This window comes from Colletes latitarsis, chromosome 10 (assembly GCF_051014445.1).
Source record: "Colletes latitarsis isolate SP2378_abdomen chromosome 10, iyColLati1, whole genome shotgun sequence".
NCBI classification, from domain to species: Eukaryota; Metazoa; Arthropoda; class Insecta; order Hymenoptera; family Colletidae; genus Colletes; species Colletes latitarsis.
The window spans coordinates 32189425-32214856 of record NC_135143.1 but is presented as its reverse complement, the minus strand read 5'-3'; the positions used below and the strand labels follow the sequence as shown (position 1 = coordinate 32214856).

The window sequence follows — 25432 nt, the reverse complement described above, 5'->3', positions numbered from 1 at the left end:
GAGGCCCTAAACCAGACCTAACCGGAGGCCCTAAACCAGACCTAACCGGAGGCCCTAAACCAGACCTAACCGGAGGCCCTAAACCAGACCTAACCGGAGGCCCTAAACCAGACCTAACCGGAGGCCCTAAACCAGACCTAACCGGAGGCCCTAAACCAGACCTAACCGGAGGCCCTAAACCAGACCTAACCGGAGGCCCTAAACCAGACCTAACCGGAGGCCCTAAACCAGACCTAACCGGAGGCCCTAAACCAGACCTAACCGGAGGCCCTAAACCAGACCTAACCGGAGGCCCTAAACCAGACCTAACCGGAGGCCCTAAACCAGACCTAACCGGAGGCCCTAAACCAGACCTAACCGGAGGCCCTAAACCAGACCTAACCGGAGGCCCTAAACCAGACCTAACCGGAGGCCCTAAACCAGACCTAACCGGAGGCCCTAAACCAGACCTAACCGGAGGCCCTAAACCAGACCTAACCGGAGGCCCTAAACCAGACCTAACCGGAGGCCCTAAACCAGACCTAACCGGAGGCCCTAAACCAGACCTAACCGGAGGCCCTAAACCAGACCTAACCGGAGGCCCTAAACCAGACCTAACCGGAGGCCCTAAACCAGACCTAACCGGAGGCCCTAAACCAGACCTAACCGGAGGCCCTAAACCAGACCTAACCGGAGGCCCTAAACCAGACCTAACCGGAGGCCCTAAACCAGACCTAACCGGAGGCCCTAAACCAGACCTAACCGGAGGCCCTAAACCAGACCTAACCGGAGGCCCTAAACCAGACCTAACCGGAGGCCCTAAACCAGACCTAACCGGAGGCCCTAAACCAGACCTAACCGGAGGCCCTAAACCAGACCTAACCGGAGGCCCTAAACCAGACCTAACCGGAGGCCCTAAACCAGACCTAACCGGAGGCCCTAAACCAGACCTAACCGGAGGCCCTAAACCAGACCTAACCGGAGGCCCTAAACCAGACCTAACCGGAGGCCCTAAACCAGACCTAACCGGAGGCCCTAAACCAGACCTAACCGGAGGCCCTAAACCAGACCTAACCGGAGGCCCTAAACCAGACCTAACCGGAGGCCCTAAACCAGACCTAACCGGAGGCCCTAAACCAGACCTAACCGGAGGCCCTAAACCAGACCTAACCGGAGGCCCTAAACCAGACCTAACCGGAGGCCCTAAACCAGACCTAACCGGAGGCCCTAAACCAGACCTAACCGGAGGCCCTAAACCAGACCTAACCGGAGGCCCTAAACCAGACCTAACCGGAGGCCCTAAACCAGACCTAACCGGAGGCCCTAAACCAGACCTAACCGGAGGCCCTAAACCAGACCTAACCGGAGGCCCTAAACCAGACCTAACCGGAGGCCCTAAACCAGACCTAACCGGAGGCCCTAAACCAGACCTAACCGGAGGCCCTAAACCAGACCTAACCGGAGGCCCTAAACCAGACCTAACCGCAGGGCCCAATCCAGACCTAACCATAGAGCCCAAACCAGACCGAACCCTGGGGCCCAACCCCCAGACCTAACCCATAGGACCCAACCCTAGGGCCCGACCCAGACCTAACCCACGGGGCCCAACCTTGGGGCCCGACCCAGACCTAACCCTGGGGCCCAACCCCCAGACCTAACCCATAGGACCCAACCCTAGGGCCCGACCCAGACCTAACCCACGGGGCCCAACCTTGGGGCCCGACCCAAACCTAACCCTAGGGCCCAACCCAAACCTAACCCACGGGGCCCAACCTTGGGGCCCGACCCAAACCTAACCCTAGGGCCCAACCCAAACCTAACCCACAGGGCCCAACCTTGGGGCCCGACCCAGACCTAACCATAGGGCCCGACTCAGACCTAACCCTGGGGCCCAACCCCCAGATCTAACCCAGACCTATCATAAACCCATGAAAGGTTGGGTCTGGGTGGGTTTAGTATAGGGTGGGATTAGGTCTGCAGTCCGAACCTCCCCACCCAGTCCTAACCACAGATGGTTAGGTCTGGAAGGGGTTAGGACTGGACGGGGTTATGTGTAAGGTGGGTTAAGATTGCAGTCCGAACCCCCACCCAGTCCTAACCACAGAGGGTTACGTCTGGATGGGGGTTAGGACTGAAGGGGTTAGGTATAGGGTGAGTTATGACTGCAGTCCGAACGTCTCACCCAGTCCTAACACCAGGGGGGATACATCTGGATTGGGGTTAGGACTGAAGGGGTTAAGTGTAAGGTGGGTTATGACTACAGTCCGAACCCCCAACCCAGTCTTAACCATAGATGGTTAGGTCTGGAAGGGGTTAGGACTGAAGGGGTTAAGTGTAAGGTGGGCTATGACTGCAGGCCGAACCCCCAACCTAATTTATCTGTAAAGGATTAAGTCTGGAAGAGGTTACGACTGAAGGGGTTCGATCTACTAGAGTTGGATCAGGTGTTCAATGACAACGACATGCAGTCGTTTTATTCGTACTCAAACAATTACACAATCGGAAAGAATACTGATGAAAACTGGAACGCGTAGGTTGCATCGGAACGGTTACTAAACAATCTAAACCTTGCGATGCTGCTCGAAACCCTTGTTGAATCTAATGATACTTGTGACAGTGCTGTCTCCCTTGTCGAAACTGATTTTGCGCGACAACTTGATCAAAGTAAAATTAATAGCCAAACACGAGAGACGGAAGGAATCGAAACTTGCAAAATTAAACGAAATAATGTAGTTCATCGGAGAGTTTCAATCGACGGAAAGACTGCTCTCGTTTTAAAAACTACAAAGTTAATTATTTACCATCGAATAAGAACAGGTGATACGAGTTAAATATTTTTTCCAACAAATATAAATTTCAATATTATAATATTATTCATAAATGGAATTCCTATTATTATTATAGCTTTTCATTATCGGAGTTTCAAGTGCGATCACGTACTATCGAAACGAATTTCAAAATATTACCCAAGTTTTATAAATATTCCGAAGCTTTCAAAAATTAATATTTCTTTCTTACTTATGCCTCGTTGGCATATTTAAATTGCGCATTTACTACGTGATACGAGCATAGACGAGATACGTAATAGACGTTACACTTGATGCTTTTTTCCTAACATTCTAATTAGAAGCACAGACAATGTATATAGTAGATGCGTACCTAGATGGACAAGATACGTTACTAGATGGCAAAGTCTGCCATCTAGTAAGATTGCTCCAAGACGAAATTCCTAACGTTTTGACTACGGATCACGGATCTACTATATCTAAGACGAAACGTAATCGATGGTGACGAATATGGTTGGACGCGTTTCATTCGTCTGCAAAGTGTATTTTTAAATCATTCTATGTAATCGGTAAAAAATAATTGTGTTATTCCATCAAAAACATGATGTCTGCTTCTATTTGTACGTTTCATTGTTTATTCGTTACAACGAACGTTATATCGTACTTTTAACCGTATATTACTAATGATTGTATACGTTTTTATGTCGTTGCAAATATTCAATGTATACCTTAAGATCAAAGTAAAGCTGTCTTTCGTTCCTTTAGATTCGATACTCAGGAGAATATGCAGTGGAAGCGGACGACGAACAATTATGGCAGCTACTGCAACGGACGATCAAACTACAGAATTTGAGTCGTTTCGTACTCTGGAATCGTTTCCTCAAAATCATACCAACACTCACTTGAGCCGAATTTATACAGTGCCCTCGGATGTTCAGAAACTATTACAAAATAATGTACCTAACGAATGGAAGAAACAAATGAAAGTTTTTGCAGAATTTGGTATATTAATAAGAAAAGCAACGATCGAAACGATATCGTATCTGGAGCAAACGGATTATTCAAAGTCCATTCACAAATATGTCTTGTGTATCCTTTTCGGTTGTATAATTGAAATTTAAATTATATCGTTTACCATACGATTACTGAAATTTCTGGTAATATTTTCGTTACGATAATACTGATTAGATGGTATGCACGGTGCAGGGAAAACCACAACTTCGTTGCATTTAATTCATTATGGCCTTTCCAAGAAGTTCCTTGTACTTCATTTACCTTCGGGTAACAAATTCTCATTATTCCAATGTGAATTTCTGAAATTTTTATAACATCTTTTGTCCATGTTTTTAGTTAATACGTGGTTTCGATTTCCGAAGGAAATTGCAGATTCCCCGTTGATACCGGATAAACTAGATTTACCTGTACACGCAGGAACATGGTTGAAATATTTCAAAAATTTAAACGCGCCGTTATTATCGACATTAGATGTGAGTAATAAATTATATTTTTTTTATTCTTCTGTAAAGTAATTCTTTGATTAATTATTTTCTAGTTGAAAGTTTCGAAAGATTATACCTGGAATCAACGAGAAAGTACAAAATGTGGAGAACCGCTTTCTAATCTTATCGAATTTGGAATACAACGAATTAAATTTGCCTGTGGGGTTATCGACGCGTTGGTGAATGAACTTAAAGAAGCTAGTACGGCAGGAAAATGCAAAACGTTAGTTGTTATAGATGGTTTTAACGCGCTTATTGCCGATCACACGTCTATACGAGACGGCAACAAGGTTTATGTACCGGCTGATAGGATATCGTTAACCACAGCCTTTCTGAATAGCGTACATTTTAATTGGTGTAACGGTGCTGCGATATTAACGGTAGATCTCAAAGCAACTAAGGTACGTAATGATTATTGAAATAGCGAAAACAGGAAAATATAGTAAAACTATGTCGAAAGTGTAGTTAATCGTCGACTGTTTTTTATTACAGTTTAACAGAGAAAATGAATATCCAAGATACTTGCTTGGTAAAAAGGGATTCGAGTATTTGGATCCTTTTATTCCCGTTTGCGTTGAAAACTACACTCCTGACGAGTTTAACGCTATTATAGAATATTATAAACATAAAAAATGGATTCGGGACATTACTGTTGGAGGAGAAAGAGAATTAGAATTATTATCGAATAGGAACCCTCTTGATCTATGGAAGCGTTGCAAATCCCTATAAAATATTTTATGTACGAATAAAAACTATTGTTAACAAATCTGAAAGATGTTTTTGACGTTTTTATTGATTTCGGTGCTACGTTCAATTTGAAGAAATGTTTTAACCATGTCCAGTGAGGACGCCGAGAGTGCCTCGGGACAAATCTCGGTCTCCATCTCGTCAGTTGTCAGCGGCGCCATCTGTCGGAGTAACTAGGGAGTTACATTTCCTCCCTACACGATACTGTTGTTACGCATTTGCATGACGTAGGGTTTATGTACATACAGCGGCGCGACGGGAAATTGCTGGAACTGGTTTTATCACCATCGAGGCTGCGATTTCAGCGAGGGAGATTCAAACGAAATCGCGTATTGTAATGCGTATTATTATTGTAGGAAATTCAACGCGAGGAAATCTAGGCGCAAACCGAGCATTTGTAGACCGTTGCCGATACTTTGTGTATACAATGTAGTTTTGACCGTTAGAAGTAGGCTGTATGCTTGTGGCGCGGATATGTGTGTGTGTGAGAATCGCTCGGTTGGCCATGTCGCCGGTTCTCGCTCCAAGGATCGGGAATATTCCATGGCACGCGCCGAGAACTTGGCAACCGGGGAAAGGAAGAAAGAAACGCCGATCGGGACGACTGGATATATAAGACCGAGCCCGCGTGGCCGGGCCTCTCTCAGTCTATACGAGCTATCGTGTTGCGCTAGAGAACGTTTTCAATCGCTATTTAGAGATATCTAAAGAACAGTTACTGAATAAAGTTGTTAAAGTATTTTTAATGTATTGAGTCGTTTGATTTCCGCGCGTCTCGCCGAGCAGAGCGGTTCAGCGCTCCACGGGCACCGTCCCACGACCTTATTTCCCTAACCTACCGACCACGTGTTCTGCAACACTGTCTTTTCGATACTTTTGATGGCGATGATACCGCTGATGCAGGTGCAGAAACCTAATAAAAATTTAAAATATATTCTCTATATACGCTTTAATAATAAAATGTACGTGACGCACACAAACTGATATACCTTCAGTTATATTTTTACAATAAATAAACGTAAAAATGTACAAGAAATATTATTATCGACTTTTCTTGCACGCTCCTATAATTCCAACAATGATTACCGACGCTGTCTCTCGGTTCCAGTTTCGACGAAGAAACGACGATGTATTGCGTTCCAAACGTTCCAGCGACAATAAACAAGACATTTTAAGGATTGGATGAAACATTCAAGCATTCCGAGCGTCGTTGTGATTGCAACGAAGAGAGAGGATCGATTGTAGGAAATTATTTGAAAAAAATGGCCGAGTAAGTAATGACAAATTTCGTAATCTACGATACGTTTCTCGCTATTCCGAAGGTGAAGCATAAACGAATGTTAGTTTTTACCCTTGTTGGTAGGAATCGAATTATTATTTGATGCCACTATAATTGACGCGTCAATTATTGTTTGTAATATCTATTCTATATCTCGCTGCTTGTACTAGTTCTCAGGCTCGCTTGGTACGTTCGTCGTTGATCAGCGATCGAAGAAATTGACCACGTATGTTGCGTTTCTGTTTCTGTTCCTGTACTCTTGTTCGATCGGCCAACGAATTATGGAGACTTCGATCCTGAACGCGGTAAGTGATCGTAATTATTTGCTTACCGATCGATAGTCGTTACGTACGATTGTACGGAAACGTGCAACTATTTCTGCCGATATGTTGTCTCGCTATCTATTAGTTTCGTTTTTTTCTAATAACGGTCCTCTATACTTTTCAGTTTATTCTTTCTCACCGATCTTTATATACTACCGTTCTCTGTTAAAGGCACACGAAAGACAAAGACGAGCGGAAGCACTGTTGCAAGAAGGACGATTCGAGGAAGCAGCAAAGTGTCATGAAACCGTGGCTAGCCTCTTGGGAGAAGCGTACGCTCAACTCGAATCGAGTTACGTTTCTTCTAAAAGTTCCAGTTTGTCTAGTCCCACTCCTCCGGCTGTGATTGCCTCTTTCCATTCGCTCGTTACTTTAGAATCTTTGGCTCTTCAATGCGATTATCACAAAAGGCAAGCTGCCATAGTTAGGTAGGTAACGATTATTTGCCGTTCATGTTCTCGTTAGACGGAGCGAAAAACGGTGCGATGAAAAATGTTTTACAGAATGAAACAGGCCCGATACGAAGAATACAAAGCTACGTTGGAAACTCAGCAGCGAGAGATCGTTAGTAAACAGACACCCAAGCGATCGGAGAAAGATGCGTCCGAACTGCCATTGGACAAGTTTGATGGATCTTTGCGTCAAGCTATATATAGAACGATCGAAGAGCAAGACAGTCTTCTAACTTTGATTTCGTTACCGAACAACGAAGATACGGCTTTTAAACATCCGAAAGATACCGCCACCGTTATCGAAGAACTGAAAACTGTCAATTGCCAGTTACGCTGTCATATTGGCAGCTTGCTGAATCAATTGGAGGCTAAGGAAGAGGAGGTGCATCAGTTGACGGAGCAACTCGGTGCCGTATCTGCCAGTTCTAGCGACGAGACTAGATTGGATAATGCGCATTCGTTGCGTCTTGCACCCTTACCGCCTTTAACCCCTCTCGAGATGCCACTTTTCGACTTTGCCTCCGCGTAAAATATCGTATAACGGTAGGAGGGAAGGAAGGAAGCTCTTTGCGAATCGAATCTCTCGTAACGTAGCAAGTTGATTGAACCGTTTGCGAAATGAAATGAAATCTGTAATAGTACAAAGATTTATGGCTAAATCGGGGATACGACATTCGATCTCCGGGTAAATAAATAATTATCGAGTTCGAGTATATTACGATCGCTATTTTACATGGTAGAAAGGCGAGAAAATATGTTACCGTGGCATGTTTAACATTAACGCGTAACGAAAGATATTTTTACTTGTTCGATGTCGTTCGAAGGGGGGGATCAAGATACATATCAATTGCAAGTACTTGTCCGTAGGTACGCGCGTAGAATCGTAGACCGTCGGTAAAGTGTGTATGTATCGTGATTTCACAGTACGGCGTATACATACGTATAATTACGTGTTGGTTGATTTATTTAAATGTTATCGTCGAGCGTGTATCGAATGTTTGGTAAACTAGACTGTATATTATGTAAGTAATAGTGCGTAATAAAAGTATGGTAAATGTTACGTTTACGTTTCCTTGATACTTTTGCGTAGATTGGTCGACGGGGTCGAGCCAGCGATGGCTTTTAACGATCGATTGATTTTGTTCCGACAACTGTGATCGGATGGTGGTTTTATCGTTGCATCGAATGTAATCGATACGGTGAAAAATTTGACGCTCTTCTCGATAAATGAACATATTCAATGCCAAGAACCGAACCTTATTATTAGTTTCGACCGATGGATCGTAAAAAATAAAAAATAAAAAATGCCCGGATACGAGGAAAATGTTCCGCGTGACTGTTTAAAAGTCGGTTCGTCGCGAATGAGAATCGAGAGGAAAAATTTTTAACCGAGATCGAACGCGAACGCGATCGAACCGACGATGGACCGACCGGGTGAAATAATAACAATTTTTGTAGGCCAGGCTGGCACGCAAGTAGCAAACGCCTGTTGGGAATTGTTCTGTTTGGAACACGGTGTGTTACCTAATGGTTGCATTCGTCCAGGTTATCGGATACAAGACGCTTCGCTTTGCACATTCTTTGCCGAGACGGACGTAAGCAAAGACGACAAACAATTCTTTTCGTTAAACGGTTCGATAAGAATGTCTGTAACGGCAAGATTCAACCCGTTTGACTAACGTTTAACTTTATATAGAAAAGTTAAGTTTCCAGATCAGAAAAATGACACCACGCACAGTAATCGTCGATTTAGAACCTACTGTGATCGACGAGATAAGAACAGGCGCTTACAAACAGTTATTCTGCCCGCCGTCGCTGATCTCCGGGAAGGAAGACGCTGCGAACAATTTCGCAAAAGGGTACCATTCCAACGGTCGCGAGGCAATCGATCTTGTCGCGGACCGTATATGCAAGACGTCGGAGAAATGTTCGAGACTGACCGGTTTCATCGTGTTCAGGTAAACAGAATGTTGCTTCTTCGATACTATTATTTGTCCATGGCATTGTAGAAAACGTTGTGCGTTACTTTGTAAGAAAAATGTAAACTATTAATTAAAAAAAGAAAAATTTTCTATTTAAAACGAAATCGACTGTCCCCGTTCAATGTTACCGACGAGCTACCGTCGAGCTACCGTCGTTGTCGTACCGAAACGATACACGTCTGTAAAACACTTTTAATCGATAAAAATATTAAAAGTTGTTAGATTTTTCAATGAAAAATCCAACGTTTTAAAGAATTCAGAGGGCGAGTATTACGCACAGAGTGTATTACGTATTCGGTTTTGCAGATCACTGAACGGTGGTACCGGAGGCGGATTTGGCACGTTATTACTGGAACGTCTGACGTGCGACTATCCGAACAAGATTATGCTGGACTTTGCTATTTGTCCGGCTCCTAATATCTCAACCGTTATCGTTGAACCGTACAACGCGATTTTCGCTACGCATAGTAACTTGGACCACGCGGATTGTTCTTTTCTTGTCGACAACGAAGCGCTTTACGATATTTGTACGAGGTGTGCGGTCTTGATCGTCGCGTGGCTCAAAGTCAATGGTCACTGCGACGATATTTAAGTACGTATTTGCAGGAACTTGGACGTGGAGTGTCCAACTTATACCAATCTAAACAGATTGCAAGCCCAAGTTGTCTCGAGTATAACGGCCTCGATGAGATTCGAAGGAGCGGTGAATTTGAACCTGCAAGAATTGCAGACAAATTTGGTACCCTACCCGAGAATTCATTTTTCTTTGGCTACGTATGCTCCGCTTACTACCCCTAGGAAAGCCATGCACGCCGAAATAACGACGCAGCAAATAACGCGCGAATGTTTCGAGCCTGGTAATCAGGTGCGGAGCAATGCTACAGACTGCTCAAGATGATTTCAAAGTTCGAGTATCGTTTCGTTTAACTCGGTTAAATTTCAGATGGTAAAATGCGATCCGCGCACGGGAGCTTACACGAGCTGCTGTTTGCTCTATCGTGGAGACGTGAATCCGAACGACGTGAACAGAGCAATTGCGTCGTTGAAGGGGAAAAAATCTATTCGGTTCGTCGGTTGGAGTCCGACTGGGTTCAAGGTACGTACGGATCTTTACAGAACCGACTCGATTACGCGATTATGCGATCGTTACACGATGCAGCAAAATGTTGCGTCTCGTGAATCGCGTGTACGCGTTCGGTTAAATTAATGTAATCCGAGTTTGTCTTGTCCTTGTTAATCCCAACGATATCGCTCACAGGTAGGAATCAATTATCAACCGACCACGTCGGTGCCGGGCGGTGATTTAGCAAACTCGAGAAGAACAGTGGCGATGGTTAGCAATAATACGGCCATCCGGTATTCCTGGACAGCGCTTGCGCGTAAATTCGATCTGATGTATCGGAAGAGAGCTTTCATGCATCATTATGTGATGGAAGGTATGGAAGAAAGTGTGTTTCAGGAAGCTCGCGACAACATAGCGACTTTGATAAATGATTATAAAGAAATCGAAAGTTGACCTGAACACCGATGGTCTTGTTGGTGGTATTGTCGGCGTTGGAATTACGATTATGTATGTTATCGGGACAAAGAGATCGTAAACTGGTTGTAAACTGTGTGTAAACGATGGAAAAGTTGCATCTAACAACGTAACAAGAGTAAGGCGGAAACCTGCGTTCTTTGTCTCGCGATCGTTGTAATTGTACGTTGGTATGTACCACGATTCGTTAACTCTCGAGTAAATCTATTAACGAGGATTACAAAGATATCTGTCTCTGTTGACTCGACGTTACGAGGATCTTAGGAAGAAGGAAATTATCGCTTATCGAAATAAGCCTCGATTACGCGTTTGCGTGAACGGAAGAAATCGAGTCGACCGATTGCACGAGATAGGAACGAGGGCAGTCGGCGGTAGACTCGCTGGCACCAATGGCGCGATTCGACGAAACGTATTTCTTCTTTTATTTCCACCGGTTTCGTACTCGCAGCTTTCGACTGAAACTCGCGTTTCTAGCCATGCATGCTGCTCGGGAAACGAGCTACGATAAATATTCTCCATCTGATTCACGTAACAATAAAAGGGTATCGAATCACTGTGTAATACCTGGTAATAACAGTGCGTCACCTCTTCTCTTCTGAAAATAATATAATCGTTATATTTGGGATATCGATGAACTCGCGTTGAAAGATTAGAAATCGTAATAGGCTGTAACGTAAATTCGATAGATGCGAATAAAACAATTTCCTAAGGCAGTACCAAGAAAATCTCTTTTTCTTTATCCACTATTATGTACATATGTATTTGGTGTCGTTGAACGATACAGTAGCAGAAATGCGCTGTCGTTATTATAATTTAATAAACGGGTTGTATCCGAACGTGTAACAAGGACTGGTGTCGGCGATCGCTCGCGAGAGCATAAAACAATGAAAAAAGTTCAATGTCGTTTTTATTATAGTCATTACGATTCCACTAATTCGTAATCGAAGACAAAACTGGTATTTGTTGATCAACGACTGTTTATGTACGACATTTCGTAAATCTTCCTTTTCCGTAATACAAGATTTCTTGAGTGAATCGATTGCGTGAATTATTTTGCAGATGTTTCGTTAGATATATTTTACGTTGTTCGCAGGACAACCTGCGCCTCCGCCCCTCCCCCTCCTAACGCGAAATTAAAAGGGCAAATCACGTCGTCTAAACTCAGGTTACATTTTATTTGAATTGTTCTCGGCCGAATTGTTCTTCGTTCGTTGATAACGTCTCCAAGTTTGTTTGAATCCTCTATTCCGGAATATCCGATGCTATCTCGATCGAGAGACGCGTGTCGCGACATTGTTCAACGATCGACGAGGAGCATGCCCCCCAGCAAAGATATACAATACAAGTATGTACTCGGAACGACAGCGCTTCGATTCGCTTATCTTTCATGCGTACTACGTGTACCGTCTACCTTTTATTTAATTTTTTTTACGCTTTCGTATTCTTTTGGCCATTCTCGTTAATCGTTTAACCGTGAAACGATGTATTTCGAGAAAAACCTGATGATCTCAAGATCAATAAACAGCTCGACTATTTCGATGGAAATTTCTCTGTGGATTTTGATTAATAACCTCGTCGCAATCGGTTATCTGCGAGACGAAGAGACGAGGCGGCCGGTTTCTCTTATCGACATCGACGATCGTTTCTATCGCTATCACGTCGTTTGTACGCTCTTCTTCGCGATACCACGAAACTTTCACGTGAATCGTATACGATTTCTCTGTTGCTCTCATGCTCGAAACGTGTCCGCTTTTGCGCATTATTCGCGGCAGCTGGTACGTAAGTATGTACATACGTATTCTTTCGTATAATACGATTTCGAGTTACGTAGAGTGACCGTACGCCCCCGATGAACTCTCGCCGATCGTTTAGCTTGTTCGAACAAATTTTCCATCGACCGATCGTTCTCCAATGGAACTTTATTCTCGCTGAGAAGAATCCCTCGAAACGCGCAAAACTCTCAAATAATGTTGCGAAACAAGGATGGACGATTATTGTCTCGAGGGGAATTCTAACTGAATAATGGGAACATTTAAAGACCGCAAAATCGTATTCGTCTAACGAAGAAACGGTTCCGTTATCCAACAGTTTATTCCATCTTTCTTCGAGTATGGTCCCCAATTACCTGCTGTCTACGTGCACGGATAACCGAAATGCCAACGCCATCGATCAACGATTACGAATTTAAGCGTTTTCGAGTAAATTCAAAGGAATGGAGTAGTTACGTTATCCGTCCAAGCTTGTCCTCGAGATGCCGATTCATGCGTACACGATTAAACGACGTGTGCGATTATCATCGTACCTGATGGTATTCTTATCGCGTAGAGAAAAAAAAAATAAAGAAAATTTTTATTGAAACGAGACGAAACGCGTTCGTATATCAACAAGAATGTGCAGCTTTAAGCTAATTGGAAGTATTCGTAAGCGATATTTATGCGGACGATAAAACGTTCCTGTTTCACGAATTTTTCAATTTCTCTTATTACTATTACGTGAGATCGACGCGACCTAAACCTAAAGTGTCGAAGGCGCCAAGATTCGGTTTGTCAACGTGCGTGAGGTGCGTTAGTAAAGCCCCAGGAAAGAGGTACATATTAGCTTAATCGTTTATTGGGAGAAAAAAAGGAACCGATTTTCCTCGGTTACGTGTCGCGTACCGTAATTTTCGAATCGTTCCTGTTTTTATGAAAGAGCTTCCCGAGTCGAACGAAACTCGTGATTCCCTCGTACAGACACGATACCAGACACGATACCAGACAACGATTACCGAAGCGTTTTTTCTTTTAGCGAGATTCAGGAAGATGACGTATGTATACGCAACGATATAAACAAATCATATCGATTGTCGTCAGTAACAAAGTACATCGGGAAGATGAGAAATGTTATCTGCCCTGTCGGCCAAGTAATTTTTTTCACGATACGAACGAAAAACTGTATGTCATCGCGCGAATACGCAACATTCTCTGCGCGAGTTAAACGTGCGTGAGAGAGAATTGTTAAATGATCTGGACAATAAATTCAATAAAGTTTATTACCCTTATCGTGATCCTCCTCTTGGTTATTATTATTATTGTAAAATATGTATTCGCTACCGTATACATATATCGACAACTTTAAAAACTTTCCATTCATTATATGTAATACCGAGAAAGATACGGCTGCTCGCGATTAATTGTATTTGTTAAATAAACTTTCATCACCTGACGTGAAACAGAAATGGTAAATTCAGCCGGAATAAAAACGGTTGACAGATTCGCGGTTCCAGAATGGTATCGTAATAAATAACGCTTATGGTATTTAAATACCAACAGTGAAAAGAAATATCGTAATATTCTGGTTCGTGTTTTTCAGTCTAGCTGTACAGAGTTTATCTTTACCGTACGAATAAAGTCGGATCACAGGGGCTTGCGTAGAATTTTCATTGAAAATAATAGGTAGACGTAGATGGGACTATTTTACATAATAGGTACACGTATACGCAAGCAACAGTGTTTGAAAATACAATTGTTCTCGATGAAGAAGAATTACCGAGCCGGGACGCGGCCAGACTTTACCAACCATATTTTACACGCGTGGAAACGCGAAAAATAGAGTCTATAATGTGTAATGGTAACAATGTTTCCGTATTCCGATCAATTGGATAAACTATCGTAAACGAGAAATAAAGAAAGAGAAAAAGAAAGACAGTGAATAGTATGTACATTTGTTTGCATATGGTGTTTCTGCGTGCGTTACGCTCGGATACATTCCGATTTAATGAATTGAAATTGAAACCGATTCGTTCAGGTGTAAAGTTGCCTATAATACCCGTATTTTGATTTTACGCGTGAAATTGCGCGAGTCGAACGTTGGTGTTATATTTTATCGCGAGTGTCGATAACGATGCATCGACGATAAGTAGGTAAAGCCAGCCTCGGTACGGTGGTACTCTGTTTATCTAAACCAGGGTTTGGCTGGTGTTAAAAAACTCCCACCATCGCACCGGCTGCGTACGTTGCTCGAGGATTCGACGATCACGGTGAATAACGGGCGAACGTGACCTTATCGCTAGATCCCGTGACGCGGTGCTTGCTTTATCGTATAAATTATCCACCAGAGTAAGTCTGTTCGTCAGTGAAGCTTTTCTCTTGGCACGATCACCAGCGAGGCAGCAGATTCCTTCTTGTTGCAATCTCGACTTTATTCCATCGGACGACTCGTCTATAAAACTCTGCTACGTTCTATTGGAACGTCTAATCTGGTCGTTAGGCACGCGGTATACCTAAAAAGGTGAGTATTTCAAGTATTTGCGATCCTGTTCGTGACGAGAAGGGCGGTTTCTCCTCCTTGGAGCGTGTTTGCCGACCGGTCGTCCGATTCGGTACAGTTCCTAAAACATAACCGTTCCTCTTAACAAAGCCTTTCGCTTTGCTTTCCTTTCAGATGCTGATCGGTGGAGCCGTAAGTTACGTTGCTGGTAGGCAAGCTGTTCGCACGGTTTACTGGCGAACAGGGAACAACGGTCGTCTCTTGAAGACCGCCAAGACCTGCATGTTCCAAGGACCGCCGAAACCTGCGCCATCCTCGACGTCGGCTTTTCAAAGTCGTTCTCACATGAGGCCTATACCAAACGGTGCCTTTAAATATTGAGATTATCAAGCACTCGACATGACACTGAACCAACGAATCGGAACTAGAGAAAGAGGAAGGAGGAATGCTGGACGGAATGAGACTGTATAAGGAGGCAACAATAACTTACAATTTGTACATAATTATTATTAATTTAAGTTAACTGGTTGAGATTAATAATATGACTGTTGAATAAAAATAATATTTATTTTCTTAAAAAAATACGAAATTCTTTTAATTATTCTACTCATCCTTTCTCGCTAATTCACTTTTTCCTAATACGATTTCCGCCTCGACAATTTCTATATTACCGAGAGTGTATCGAAATTCGTTCGCAATAACCGTGTTTTCCCATTCTCAATGAAAATTTCTTAGTTGAACTTTGAAACAAGGTCGAGTCGATCTGCGTCGTTGCTCGCTCTTGGAAGCTTGTAAGTGATCGTAAAATATGAGAATGCGATTAATTATGGAACCAATAGCTGGTACCGTTCCTACGTTTTTTGTAATCTTTCCATGGGACGGGAAATACATATATACATACATATTCCAGTCTGATGGATCGCGTTCGTTTCCCGACGATGCTTTATTCGAAATGTTGCGATGTTGCGATGTCGCGATGTTGCATCGGTCTTAAAATCCTCGAAATTCTACTTTTCGATATCAAACGTTCTTGTTTGTTTCGGTTGGCCGTGTTTCCATTGTTCTCTAAATGGATTGTTAATTCGTATCCCCAGTTTCTAGCGGAAACTACAAACTGTTCGGATAGTCGTTTCGTTACAAAGTTATCAGGATGAAAGGACCGTCTAAGAATTACGGTAAAATGTACGGGAAACTAACCTAACTGATTTTCAATTAGACAATCACGTAGCCCCTCGATTAAAATTTATTTCTTATCGACCGTAAGGTTCCCTCCGGTAACTTGGCCGATGGTACACTTTTAAACAGACGCATAAATTTTCGACAATTTTTTATCGTTAGTAGCCATGTACGTAATTGGAATTTCCTGAACTTGCCGAGATAAAAGAGCGCGAGCGATGATGCAGGTCAAGGTTCGCAATATTCGACGTACCGTTGTCATCGACGGCACGGTAAAGGTTTCCCTAAACACGGTTTTAAAGGCTATTCTGCTCGTAAGAATAATCCTTTTCGCATTCAAGGTTGGAATGAGAACAAGTTCAGGATAACTTTAAGGGTGAAAGCACCGTTCAAAGATTTCATGAACCGACTGCGACTACGTTATTACTAGATAATAATTACAAGTTTACAGGTAAACGTGGTACGTCTACGACGTACGTTTTAAGATAATGGAGAAAACTATTTGCACGAGGCCGTACGTAGAAGAAGAAGAAACAAGGAGCAAGAGAAAATGAAGAAAAGCAGATGAATCTGTAGAGAGGAAATCTGAAAGATAGGCGCGAGACTTTACGCAAGTCTTGAATCCTAAAATAGGTATGATAGGTATAAATATGTATAATTGTATAGATAGTAAGTTGGAGGTTGGTAAAAATATTTCCGAGGTCTTTGACCACTCGTCGAAGATCAAGGATCGAGGATCGTTTGGAAAACATTCTCGATCTGTGGATCAAGAGAGGTGGAGGGGGATTGGTCGATGGCCTTGAAATTTCTTGTAAGAACCTCTAAAGGGGAATTGCTCGATAACGTCGTAAGAGGGAGGTTCGAACGGCCATCGTTGGTGACGACTCGACGACGAAGGTGCACGCGGGGATGAAAAGTTGCGCGGGCGCACTGTCAGGACTATCGATTTCGCGAGCAAAAGGTGCCACGCACGGTTGGCATCGATTCGTCGGTCGTCTAAAAGGATTTTAGTTGGTGATTCCTAAAAGACGGGACGGATCGTTCGCTGGAGGAACACCGTCATCGTCCATCGAGGACTGCCGTTAAGATCGTCCTCGTCGTGTCGTCGTCGTCGTCGTCGTCGTCATCGCCGCTTATTCGCCGCGCGACCAGCGAACAAAATTACTGGTTCGATTCCTTCATCGACGCGACGTGCGCTCGAATAAAATAAACGGATAGATAGAGGATAACGATATCCCGTCCCCCCGGCTCCGTTGGGTAAAATCATGCAGAACTATGGACACGAAGATTACGATTACGGGACGACCGATGGAGGATCGAAACAGGGCACCGGTAGGTCGTTGCCCCAGGTGCCAGGTGCGAGACCCATGGTAGATCCTCAAGCAAGCGGCGAGGTCGATCCTAGCTTGTATCCTCAGCCGAAGGAGGCAACGAACAAGATACGTGGCAAGAGCGACGTGATCGAGTACTTGTTCGGATCCGTGGACCAGGAACTACTCACGGTCAAGACCTTTTACTTTTTCTTTTATTCGGCATTTGGTTCCCTGTTCCCTCTGATGGGCGTCTACTTCAAGCAGATGGGCATGAACGCAGGTCAATGCGGTCTTTTGATCGGACTGAGACCTCTGATCGAGTTCCTCAGTGCGCCCTTTTGGGGTTCCTTGGCTGATAGGTAAGCGGATAAATGTATCGCCGCTCTCACAGATATACATATATCAATAGATAAGAACGTGTGTGTGTGTGTGTATTACGGCGGTCAGGGCCACCGCGACCAGATTACCATTTTTACGTGCCCAGACCTAGCCTGGTCTGGGCTAGGCCAGGCGAGGCGAGGCGAGGCGAGGGGAGGCGAGGCAAGGCGAGGTGCGGCGAGGCAGCCTCGATTCATACAAACTTGGTCCTTGTTTTAACAATCTTGTTATATTTCTTAAAAAATTTTTCAAAATCTCTTGTCCGGTTACTGGTATTTGGGCATTGTGACCTATATTATATCAGGCGTGTAAAATGTGATCAAGTGGAATCGGGATACGGGGCTACTATGAAAACGATTGGTAGATAAAATGTTCGATGAAAAGCAACTATCGCCGATGACGCGAGTACAACGACGATGAACGCGTAAGAAAATTCATTCCTTGTTTGTACGTACAGTACCGTTCCCTTACCGATTGTTACGTTTACGTAGGTATCGATTAGCAAAGGATAGTAAACGATTTACAGAACTGAGAAATAGCTGCTTCTGTTTCAGATGGCAGAAAGGCAAACTGATTCTTTTAGCCTCGCTTTTCTGCTGGATCATCTTCACCCTTCCTTTGGGTTTCATTCAACCACCAGCTACGTCTTGCTTGGTTTTGCGTAATAATACCGTGTACCTGAAGGCATCCTCTCCTGAAGAATGGATCGTAAAAAGGTCGGTAAATCTCGCTCAATTTTATCGTCGTTCCGACGATGACGACGACGACGACGCCAAGCGTTTGGAAGCGAGTGGTAACGTCGCGATCGAGAGGTTACGGAAGAACGATGACGCAGCGCTCGAGCCAGCAACGAGACTGATGCGTTCGCGACGAAAGATCAAAGACGCGTTCTCCGGTAATAGGGTACGAAGGGAGGCGGTTAGTACCGAGGAGAGCCCTGTCGAGGACCTCAAGTACAAGCAGCTCGTGTTCGAGGATAACGTAAACAATCCCGAAGCAAAGACCGTCGACTTTGAGACTCTGCAAAGGAGAAACCGACCAGCAGATGTCCTCGAGTACAAGCGTTTCCTTAATGTAAGCTTTCTCCTATACATACGATACGTTAGTCCTGTTCGTTATTTGAAATTGTCCAACATTGGTATTTTAGAACCAACCTTTGGACGATGAAAGGCCACCAAAGAAGGCATACGCGCATACGAAACCCCGAGTAAAACCGCCGCCGACAAAGATTATGGTAAAACGCGAGCTGGATAGAAGGGACAAACAAGAAGAAGAAGAAGAAGTAGACGATAACGAGGAATCCCTATCCCTGTTGGGTAAACGACGCCGCTTATCGATCAACGGTATTCGTAAATTAACGCTCGTGGAGGAGCAGGAAAAGAAGAAACAACGACAACGAGAGTCGAAGAAAGATGAGACGGAAGCGGAAGAAGAAGAAAATATAGAGGTACCGTTGCTCAGGACACGACGTTACGTTAGGGTACCTCACTCTGGCCAAAGTCCTCACACGGTATCTTACGCTGCGAACTACAACGAGCGAGAAAACAAGGAATGGGTCAAGCCTCTGTTCAGCTCGATCGTCTACAGACTGCCGGTAAACGTCCCTTTTATCGCTTTAGAAGCGACAGCCTTCTTTCAGATGCGCACCACCACCACCACTCTGTTGGTTGGTGACTGACGCTGACCTAACCCAGACCTAAACGCTATTATATTTTAGGACATTCAAAAAACCTTCTTCCTCCTGTTGTTATTGGTGGTAGTCGGTGAGTTCTTCTCAGCGCCTGCGATCACGTTGGCGGATTCGGCTGTCATCACTCTGTTGGGCGAAGACGCGGATAGGTAAAGTTCCCTGAGTTGAGATCGAAACGAAAGGGAACTATTCCTCGGAAACTCGAGCTTTCCTTTCGACCTTAGGTACGGTCATCAGCGAATGTTTGGCAGTTTGGGCTGGGGCTTGGCTATGTTTTTCGTTGGCATCGCGTTGGATCATAGCACTGCGTTTACCAATCATCCCTGCGGTCCAGACGCAAGGGAAAAGAACTATACGATCTGTTTCGCGATCTTTAGCGTCCTGATGGGCGCCGCGCTAATCACGGCCACGCAAATCAACTTCAAGTACGACGTAATCGCTTCGGAGCCGGTAACCGATCACTAAATTTTACTATACCGAGCCAATTTCCTTTACCTATTTCGTTTCTCTCTATTCGTTGTTTAGGAACCGATCAAGCCCCCGAGTGAACCGACCAGGGAGGAACAGTTGCAGAGTCAACTCTCTCAGCAGCTGAATTTGCCCAGTCTTCAGGATTCCTCGGCCGCGATGAATCCGAAACCTCAGCCGCCAGAAGGCAAGGTACGTTATTTTATCGTACATTTACGTTCGTTCCTTTCTTAACTGGTTAAATGTTCTTTCAGACAAAAATGTTTGCGCAAACGATGCGAGAGATCCCGGAATGGGTGACCGTACTCAAGCAATTCAAAGACGTAAAGTGCGCGTCTTTTCTCTTCGTGGCCTGGTTCATGGGCTTTGGTATTGGACTGATCTTTACCTTCTTGTTCTGGCATCTACAAGATTACGGTGGCACTCCTACTCTCTTCGGTGTTGCTTCCGTGATTAATCACATCTCGGAAATATTCGCATACTTTTTTAGCTTCAAGCTGATCCGTCAAATCGGCCACGTAAAGGTAATCCTCGTTGTCGGCGTTGTCGGCGTTTAGGTCTGCTAAAGACGAAACAACAGAGGCTTCGAATTTTCACTTTTTAACCTAGTCGTCGTCGTTTCGTTAACACGATTCCTTCGTTCGTCGTTAAATCATCGAGCATTCGTTTTTCAGGTATTGTGCATGGGATTAGGTGGCAACATTTTTCGTTTTCTCTATATATCTTGGTTGACCACGCCATGGTGGGTGTTACCTTTCGAATTCATTCAAGGGATAACTCACGCCGCTGTTTGGGCTGCCTGTTGCAGCTACATAGCTCATAATACTCCTCCGCAGTTACGCACCAGTGCCCAAGGTGTTCTTCAAGGTGTCCACCATGGTTTAGGCAGGGGATGCGGTGCTGTGATCGGTGGCATGTTCGTAGATGCATACGGTGAGTTATTTTAGTATAGAAATACCAAAGCCTGTCAATTTACCCCGGGTTAAGCGTTGATCGGTGAGACGCTAACCCGAGCAATTTACGCCAACTGTTCTTATTGTATGTAATCGTGGCCGCATGCACTTTTCAGGAACGACCGCGACGTTCAGAGCCTATGGTTTGCTCTGCATCCTCGTTCTCGGTGGATTCGTCTTCATAAATTTCTATAGGAAGGACACAGGTTTTGTGTCGAATCTGCCGCAAACCGAGGATCCTCGTCAGGTAGCAGAGGCTACGCATTTAGCACCGCACGGCGTGCCGAGCAACGCTATACCTCGAGCACTGAGTTCCACCCGTCTGCACGAGTTGGCTAATCAGGAATCGGGATACGGGGCTACTTATCAAACCACGGCCGGTAACCTTGGTGTACCCGGTGCGAATGGAGGTTAGCGATACGATAACTACGTTACACCACGGCATATCCATCTTCTATCCTATAACAATACCGGTTAACGCGTCTTTCTTTATCAACCGACCACAACAGCCCACCTACTAATAACGTTACAGGTCCCGTGAATCCAACGAATCCATTTCTGAACGATGGAACCGCCGGCGGAGGTGGATACAATTACGGTATGACTGGCAAAGGCGAGGACGAGTATATCCGTAGGAGCTTCCAGGTTTAGTAAGATCATTCTAATTAGAACGTCTTCACGATGAAGACGTTTCTTGAAAGATAAATATCGGGAAGAAAATGATAAACTTCTACGCAAGGCTATACTCTCTGAACAACAATTTCTTTTCCTCTGCTCTTCGCACACGTTTCGCGCCTCTGACGATATCCTTTCGCTTTACAATCCTCGATGGACGCAGTAGAGTTACGATTATTCTGATATTCCGTTTCTTCTTATCGACAGCTTTACAATGAAGCGGTTAGCCGGGAATTCGATCTGGTCAAGCCACCGCCGATAGTAACCCATCTTCACGCTCAACAACCATGCACCAATCCTTTCCATCAGCACGACTACGAGTGGTAACGGTTCCGAACCATCGATCCTGTTTCACCTGATCAACTGGTCGACAGCGGCTCGTTCTCCAAAGAACCAATAAATAACCAGAACGAGGACCAGGTTCGGAGAGCTACGGCGACAAATGATTATTCGCTGAGCCAACAGATGAGCCGGAAGCTCTTTGGTGCCCTACCGAGCTGCCTCGTTCATTGTACATATGTACATTAAAACGACGAAACTGATCGCAACCGAAAACATACCGTGAAAATCTATCATGATTAGTTTATTAGGAAATTTTAAAGGTCTTCGTAATACGAGAGAATACCAATCGCCAAAATATATGATATTACTTTTTCTTTTTCTTTTCTTTTCCTTTCTTTTTATTTTACACATTCCATTATACTTTTCAATCGATTCGGAGTATTATATCCGAGATTATACATAGAGCAGAGTACAGCGTCGAAAAGGTCTAATCGATCGATTTAATTTCCTGAACGATTCGGTTAACAGATCGAGCAAATGGTAAGACGACAATTCCAATAGTGTCTGTTCCTCGAGGCATTCGACACGGTTGAATCGTTCGAAACGGCGACTAGCAAACGATGACGCGCATTTCACGTTAGAAAAGGAACACGTACGTAGGTACGTATGTACCTACTTGGTTAGCAACGGGATCGATAATGCTTGTCGGGGTACCAAGGAGCTTCAACGAAATGGAATTTACGTCAGCGTAACGGACGAAGCGAATCTCTAAGGTACGAATCTCGAACAATTAACAAAAGCACGCGCAAAACGATCTATGTAACACCATCCGACGAATGTAGAATATTTCGAACGGTGTTAGCCTCGCGGTACGTGATTCTCGTCTTTATCGTCGACGGTTCTTACCACGGTTAAAATTATCTACTCGTAAACTTGAATCGAATTTCATTCGACCATTTGATTGAAACTACATTAAGCATAGTTTGTTGCTCGGTCGCGTTTAGAGAAAAGAACAGTGTGAAAGCTGCCGATGCTGGTCAACCGAAAGTTTCGGTAATTCCAAAGTCTTTTATCGAATGGATCAACAACAAAGTATGCAAAAGTTTTACGAAACCCAGATCTAACCCAAACCAGAACCAAGATACAAAGAGATCGCGTGCTACGCAGGCTGCTCCGCACGAGTCAAAATACGATTCTACGCAAAATAACACTATCTTTCGTCACTTGAATCTACATATACATAGATACGTACATATATTCCTGACACGATCTGCGGACTCGCTTCAACGAAAACATTTATCCTACGGACTTGCATTCCACGCTAACGAATATGAATCGACGAGAAATTGTAGGAAATCGTTATTACGATTTTATTTATTTCCATGAGATCGATCAAGCCTTTCCGTAAATTCGTGATTGTTGGAGAAGAAGGATTGCCGACAAAAGTGTTTCTTATCGTCCGAATTGAAGAAACGTTGAAATTCGATACTCGAATACTGCGTCCTCGAATTGTGAACGCGCCTCGATGTACTATTGTGTATTTACATACGCGCAACCGTGTGCTTTGCTACTCGTTTCATCACGATTATTCGGTCCTACTGAATCCAGCATCTTCCGAACAAAAGAACAATTTTAATTGGGTTGTCAACGAAAGACACGAACATCGCACCACCAACGGTCATTGTAAATAGTTTCCCTTTCTCTCTATCTCCCTAATTCTCCTATCTTGCTCTCTTTCTCTCTCTCTCCCGCACCATCGCCCCTCCCCCCCCCCCTACACACACACTTTTTCGTGTGAATATTAAAAACCCAAAACCCGTGTTTCTCGTTCGTTGTTGTTTTTTATTTCTAGGCTGAAACGATGCGTGCTGTGTCTGTAAAATGCTTCACTTTTACTGTAATCGAGTAGAGAGTAACTTCAAGTAAATCATACCGTCGTATTGTTTATCGTGTAAACAGACACGTTTTCTCGTGGTAGGTGTACGATATTGTTAAATGATAGAAATCGATCGAGTGGGTCGGTGGTAAAGACGGAAACCAAGACCGGCATCTTCGACGTTGAACATTTTACGAAACAACTACATATTAGAGACGCACGTTTGCCTGATCCGTATGTTTGTCAACCGAGTAAGCAACGATAAACTATTTTTTTCCTTGATTCGATTCGTAAAGGAATACCAAGTTGGAAGGAATACGAACCGTAGTTATTGGAATCAAAGAGCTCGATTCAGGCAAGCGTGCAAACAGCTTCATTTTTCTCGCGGTTACGTGTAACGAAAGCAAGATAAACGAAGCTGATTCTCGTTTACCATGGCACAAGCTAGAAATAATGTTGTATCTATATACCTTGTCATAGTTCAAGTTAAACTTAGCTCGTTATTGTTACCGTAACCGTACAAATAGTACCGATTACATTATTAATCCGAAATCTCTACATGGGAATGAACACGGGATTACATTCTGTGCATAATCACCCCTGCAGCAGGTATTACTTTTCGAGAACATCATCCACCGAGATTGAATAGAGTATTGCTCCAATACATACATGTATGCAAACGTTTCGGACTGGAACATACACACACACGCGCGCGCGCACACACACAGACAGAAAACATTTATCGAGTTAAAAACCAGTATCCCGTTCGTATCAGATAATAGCAACTAATGCAAACTAAAAACTTTTATATTTCTTCTGTACTTCCACAAGGGCATTATCGATGGGTTGGCATAACTTTCCTAATTCAAACAAGTCCAAACATTGCCTTTAATCTTCAATTTTTTATTCTACATATGTGGTTGACAAGAGTTTCGAAAGTGATTCAATAAACGTACAATTAAAAATAATCCAAATACGATAACGTTTAATCTCATTTTAATTGGCTAAACTTTATCGATAATGCTCTGGTAAAAACGGAATGAGAAAAAGTTTTTAGTTTGCATCAGTGACTGACGCATGACTTGATGATACGCATGCCAGGCCCCGTTCGAGTCGGAATAATTCTTTTGTATGCCTGTAGAAATAAAACTGTTGCATATAGTCCGGCATTCCTGTTAACTTAGACGTTAAACAATTTACGTAACGAATTAACGCGCGATCGAACCGTCGTAATTAGCATTTTGAAGCGCAGTTTCCATCAGGTTTGTTAAATCTCGAATAACGCTACCGATCAACCTTTGTTGCCTTATGAAAATCATGCACGCGTACGATGCAGAGTAACTGGAAACACGGTGTACTGCAATAAATGGTTACAGGCTAAAGAAATAACGTATCAAATGTTTGAAATTGCTTGCTCGTACCTTTCAATATTTTTTCATTTAGCAATATTCTAAAAATTTTCATGCGTTCAATTTGTGGCCGAATTTCTACAAGTTCTCGTTCGAATGGAGCCAGTCGTCGTATGCCTTAAACTTTTAAATATTTTTACCGAGCCTGATATTAACTCCGTTTAATGGTATTCGGTGAGAAAGCGTACTCGAAATAAATACAATTAAACTAGCACTGATATTTCTTTTCCATATTCTTCATTGTGATTCGCAAATTGAACGTTCGACGTTCGACGTTCGACGATTCTCGACCAAACTGCAGAACGTATCGTTTCATTGCGCGGTAAAAATTGCCAGTGACCAGAGTAGCTGATTCCAAGGGAACTTGATCGGATAACGAA

At 43.7% G+C, this 25432-nt stretch overlaps 4 protein-coding genes across 11 annotated transcripts; all 4 read left to right on the top strand.

The window, feature by feature from the left end:
• Positions 1 to 3248: 3248 nt before the first annotated feature.
• Mrps29 (mitochondrial ribosomal protein S29) lies at positions 3249 to 5028 on the top strand. 2 transcript variants are annotated; one of them, XM_076774118.1, is made up of 6 exons: positions 3249 to 3385; positions 3531 to 3854; positions 3954 to 4046; positions 4116 to 4252; positions 4318 to 4665; positions 4757 to 5028. In XM_076774118.1, the coding sequence occupies exons 1-6, from the start codon at positions 3367 to 3369 to the stop codon at positions 4991 to 4993; spliced, it is 1158 nt and encodes a 385-aa protein (XP_076630233.1). In that variant the 5' UTR covers positions 3249 to 3366; the 3' UTR covers positions 4994 to 5028. The 2 variants fall into 2 exon arrangements, with proteins under 2 accessions (XP_076630233.1, XP_076630234.1); XM_076774119.1 differs by having other exon boundaries at positions 3337 to 3454.
• A 718-nt stretch (positions 5029 to 5746) lies between these two features.
• LOC143346170 (nuclear receptor-binding factor 2) lies at positions 5747 to 8125 on the top strand. Of its 4 annotated transcripts, none has more exons than XM_076773990.1 (5): positions 5747 to 5914; positions 6120 to 6281; positions 6461 to 6595; positions 6785 to 7041; positions 7117 to 8125. In XM_076773990.1, exons 3-5 carry the CDS (start codon positions 6572 to 6574, stop codon positions 7592 to 7594), a joined length of 759 nt encoding a protein of 252 aa, XP_076630105.1. In that variant the 5' UTR covers positions 5747 to 5914; positions 6120 to 6281; positions 6461 to 6571; the 3' UTR covers positions 7595 to 8125. The 4 variants fall into 4 exon arrangements, with proteins under 4 accessions (XP_076630105.1, XP_076630103.1, XP_076630104.1 ...); XM_076773988.1 differs by having other exon boundaries at positions 5904 to 6037; XM_076773989.1 differs by having other exon boundaries at positions 5904 to 6037; positions 6120 to 6350.
• A 50-nt stretch (positions 8126 to 8175) lies between these two features.
• LOC143346169 (tubulin alpha-2/alpha-4 chain) lies at positions 8176 to 11903 on the top strand. 3 transcript variants are annotated; one of them, XM_076773985.1, is made up of 6 exons: positions 8176 to 8660; positions 8779 to 9023; positions 9354 to 9581; positions 9654 to 9912; positions 9991 to 10143; positions 10306 to 11903. In XM_076773985.1, exons 1-6 carry the CDS (start codon positions 8487 to 8489, stop codon positions 10561 to 10563), a joined length of 1317 nt encoding a protein of 438 aa, XP_076630100.1. In that variant the 5' UTR covers positions 8176 to 8486; the 3' UTR covers positions 10564 to 11903. The 3 variants fall into 3 exon arrangements, with proteins under 3 accessions (XP_076630100.1, XP_076630102.1, XP_076630101.1); XM_076773987.1 differs by having other exon boundaries at positions 8269 to 8660; positions 10310 to 10502; XM_076773986.1 differs by having other exon boundaries at positions 8542 to 8660; positions 8762 to 9023.
• Positions 11904 to 16929: 5026 nt separating this feature from the next.
• On the top strand, positions 16930 to 25264 carry Jef (major facilitator superfamily domain-containing protein 6 jef). 2 transcript variants are annotated; one of them, XM_076775909.1, is made up of 11 exons: positions 16930 to 17680; positions 18254 to 18773; positions 18847 to 19293; positions 19417 to 19538; positions 19614 to 19839; positions 19915 to 20049; positions 20112 to 20381; positions 20532 to 20790; positions 20927 to 21220; positions 21343 to 21408; positions 21693 to 25264. In XM_076775909.1, the coding sequence occupies exons 1-11, from the start codon at positions 17274 to 17276 to the stop codon at positions 21701 to 21703; spliced, it is 2757 nt and encodes a 918-aa protein (XP_076632024.1). In that variant the 5' UTR covers positions 16930 to 17273; the 3' UTR covers positions 21704 to 25264. The 2 variants fall into 2 exon arrangements, with proteins under 2 accessions (XP_076632024.1, XP_076632023.1); XM_076775908.1 differs by having other exon boundaries at positions 16931 to 17680; positions 21343 to 21455.
• Positions 25265 to 25432: the final 168 nt, after the last annotated feature.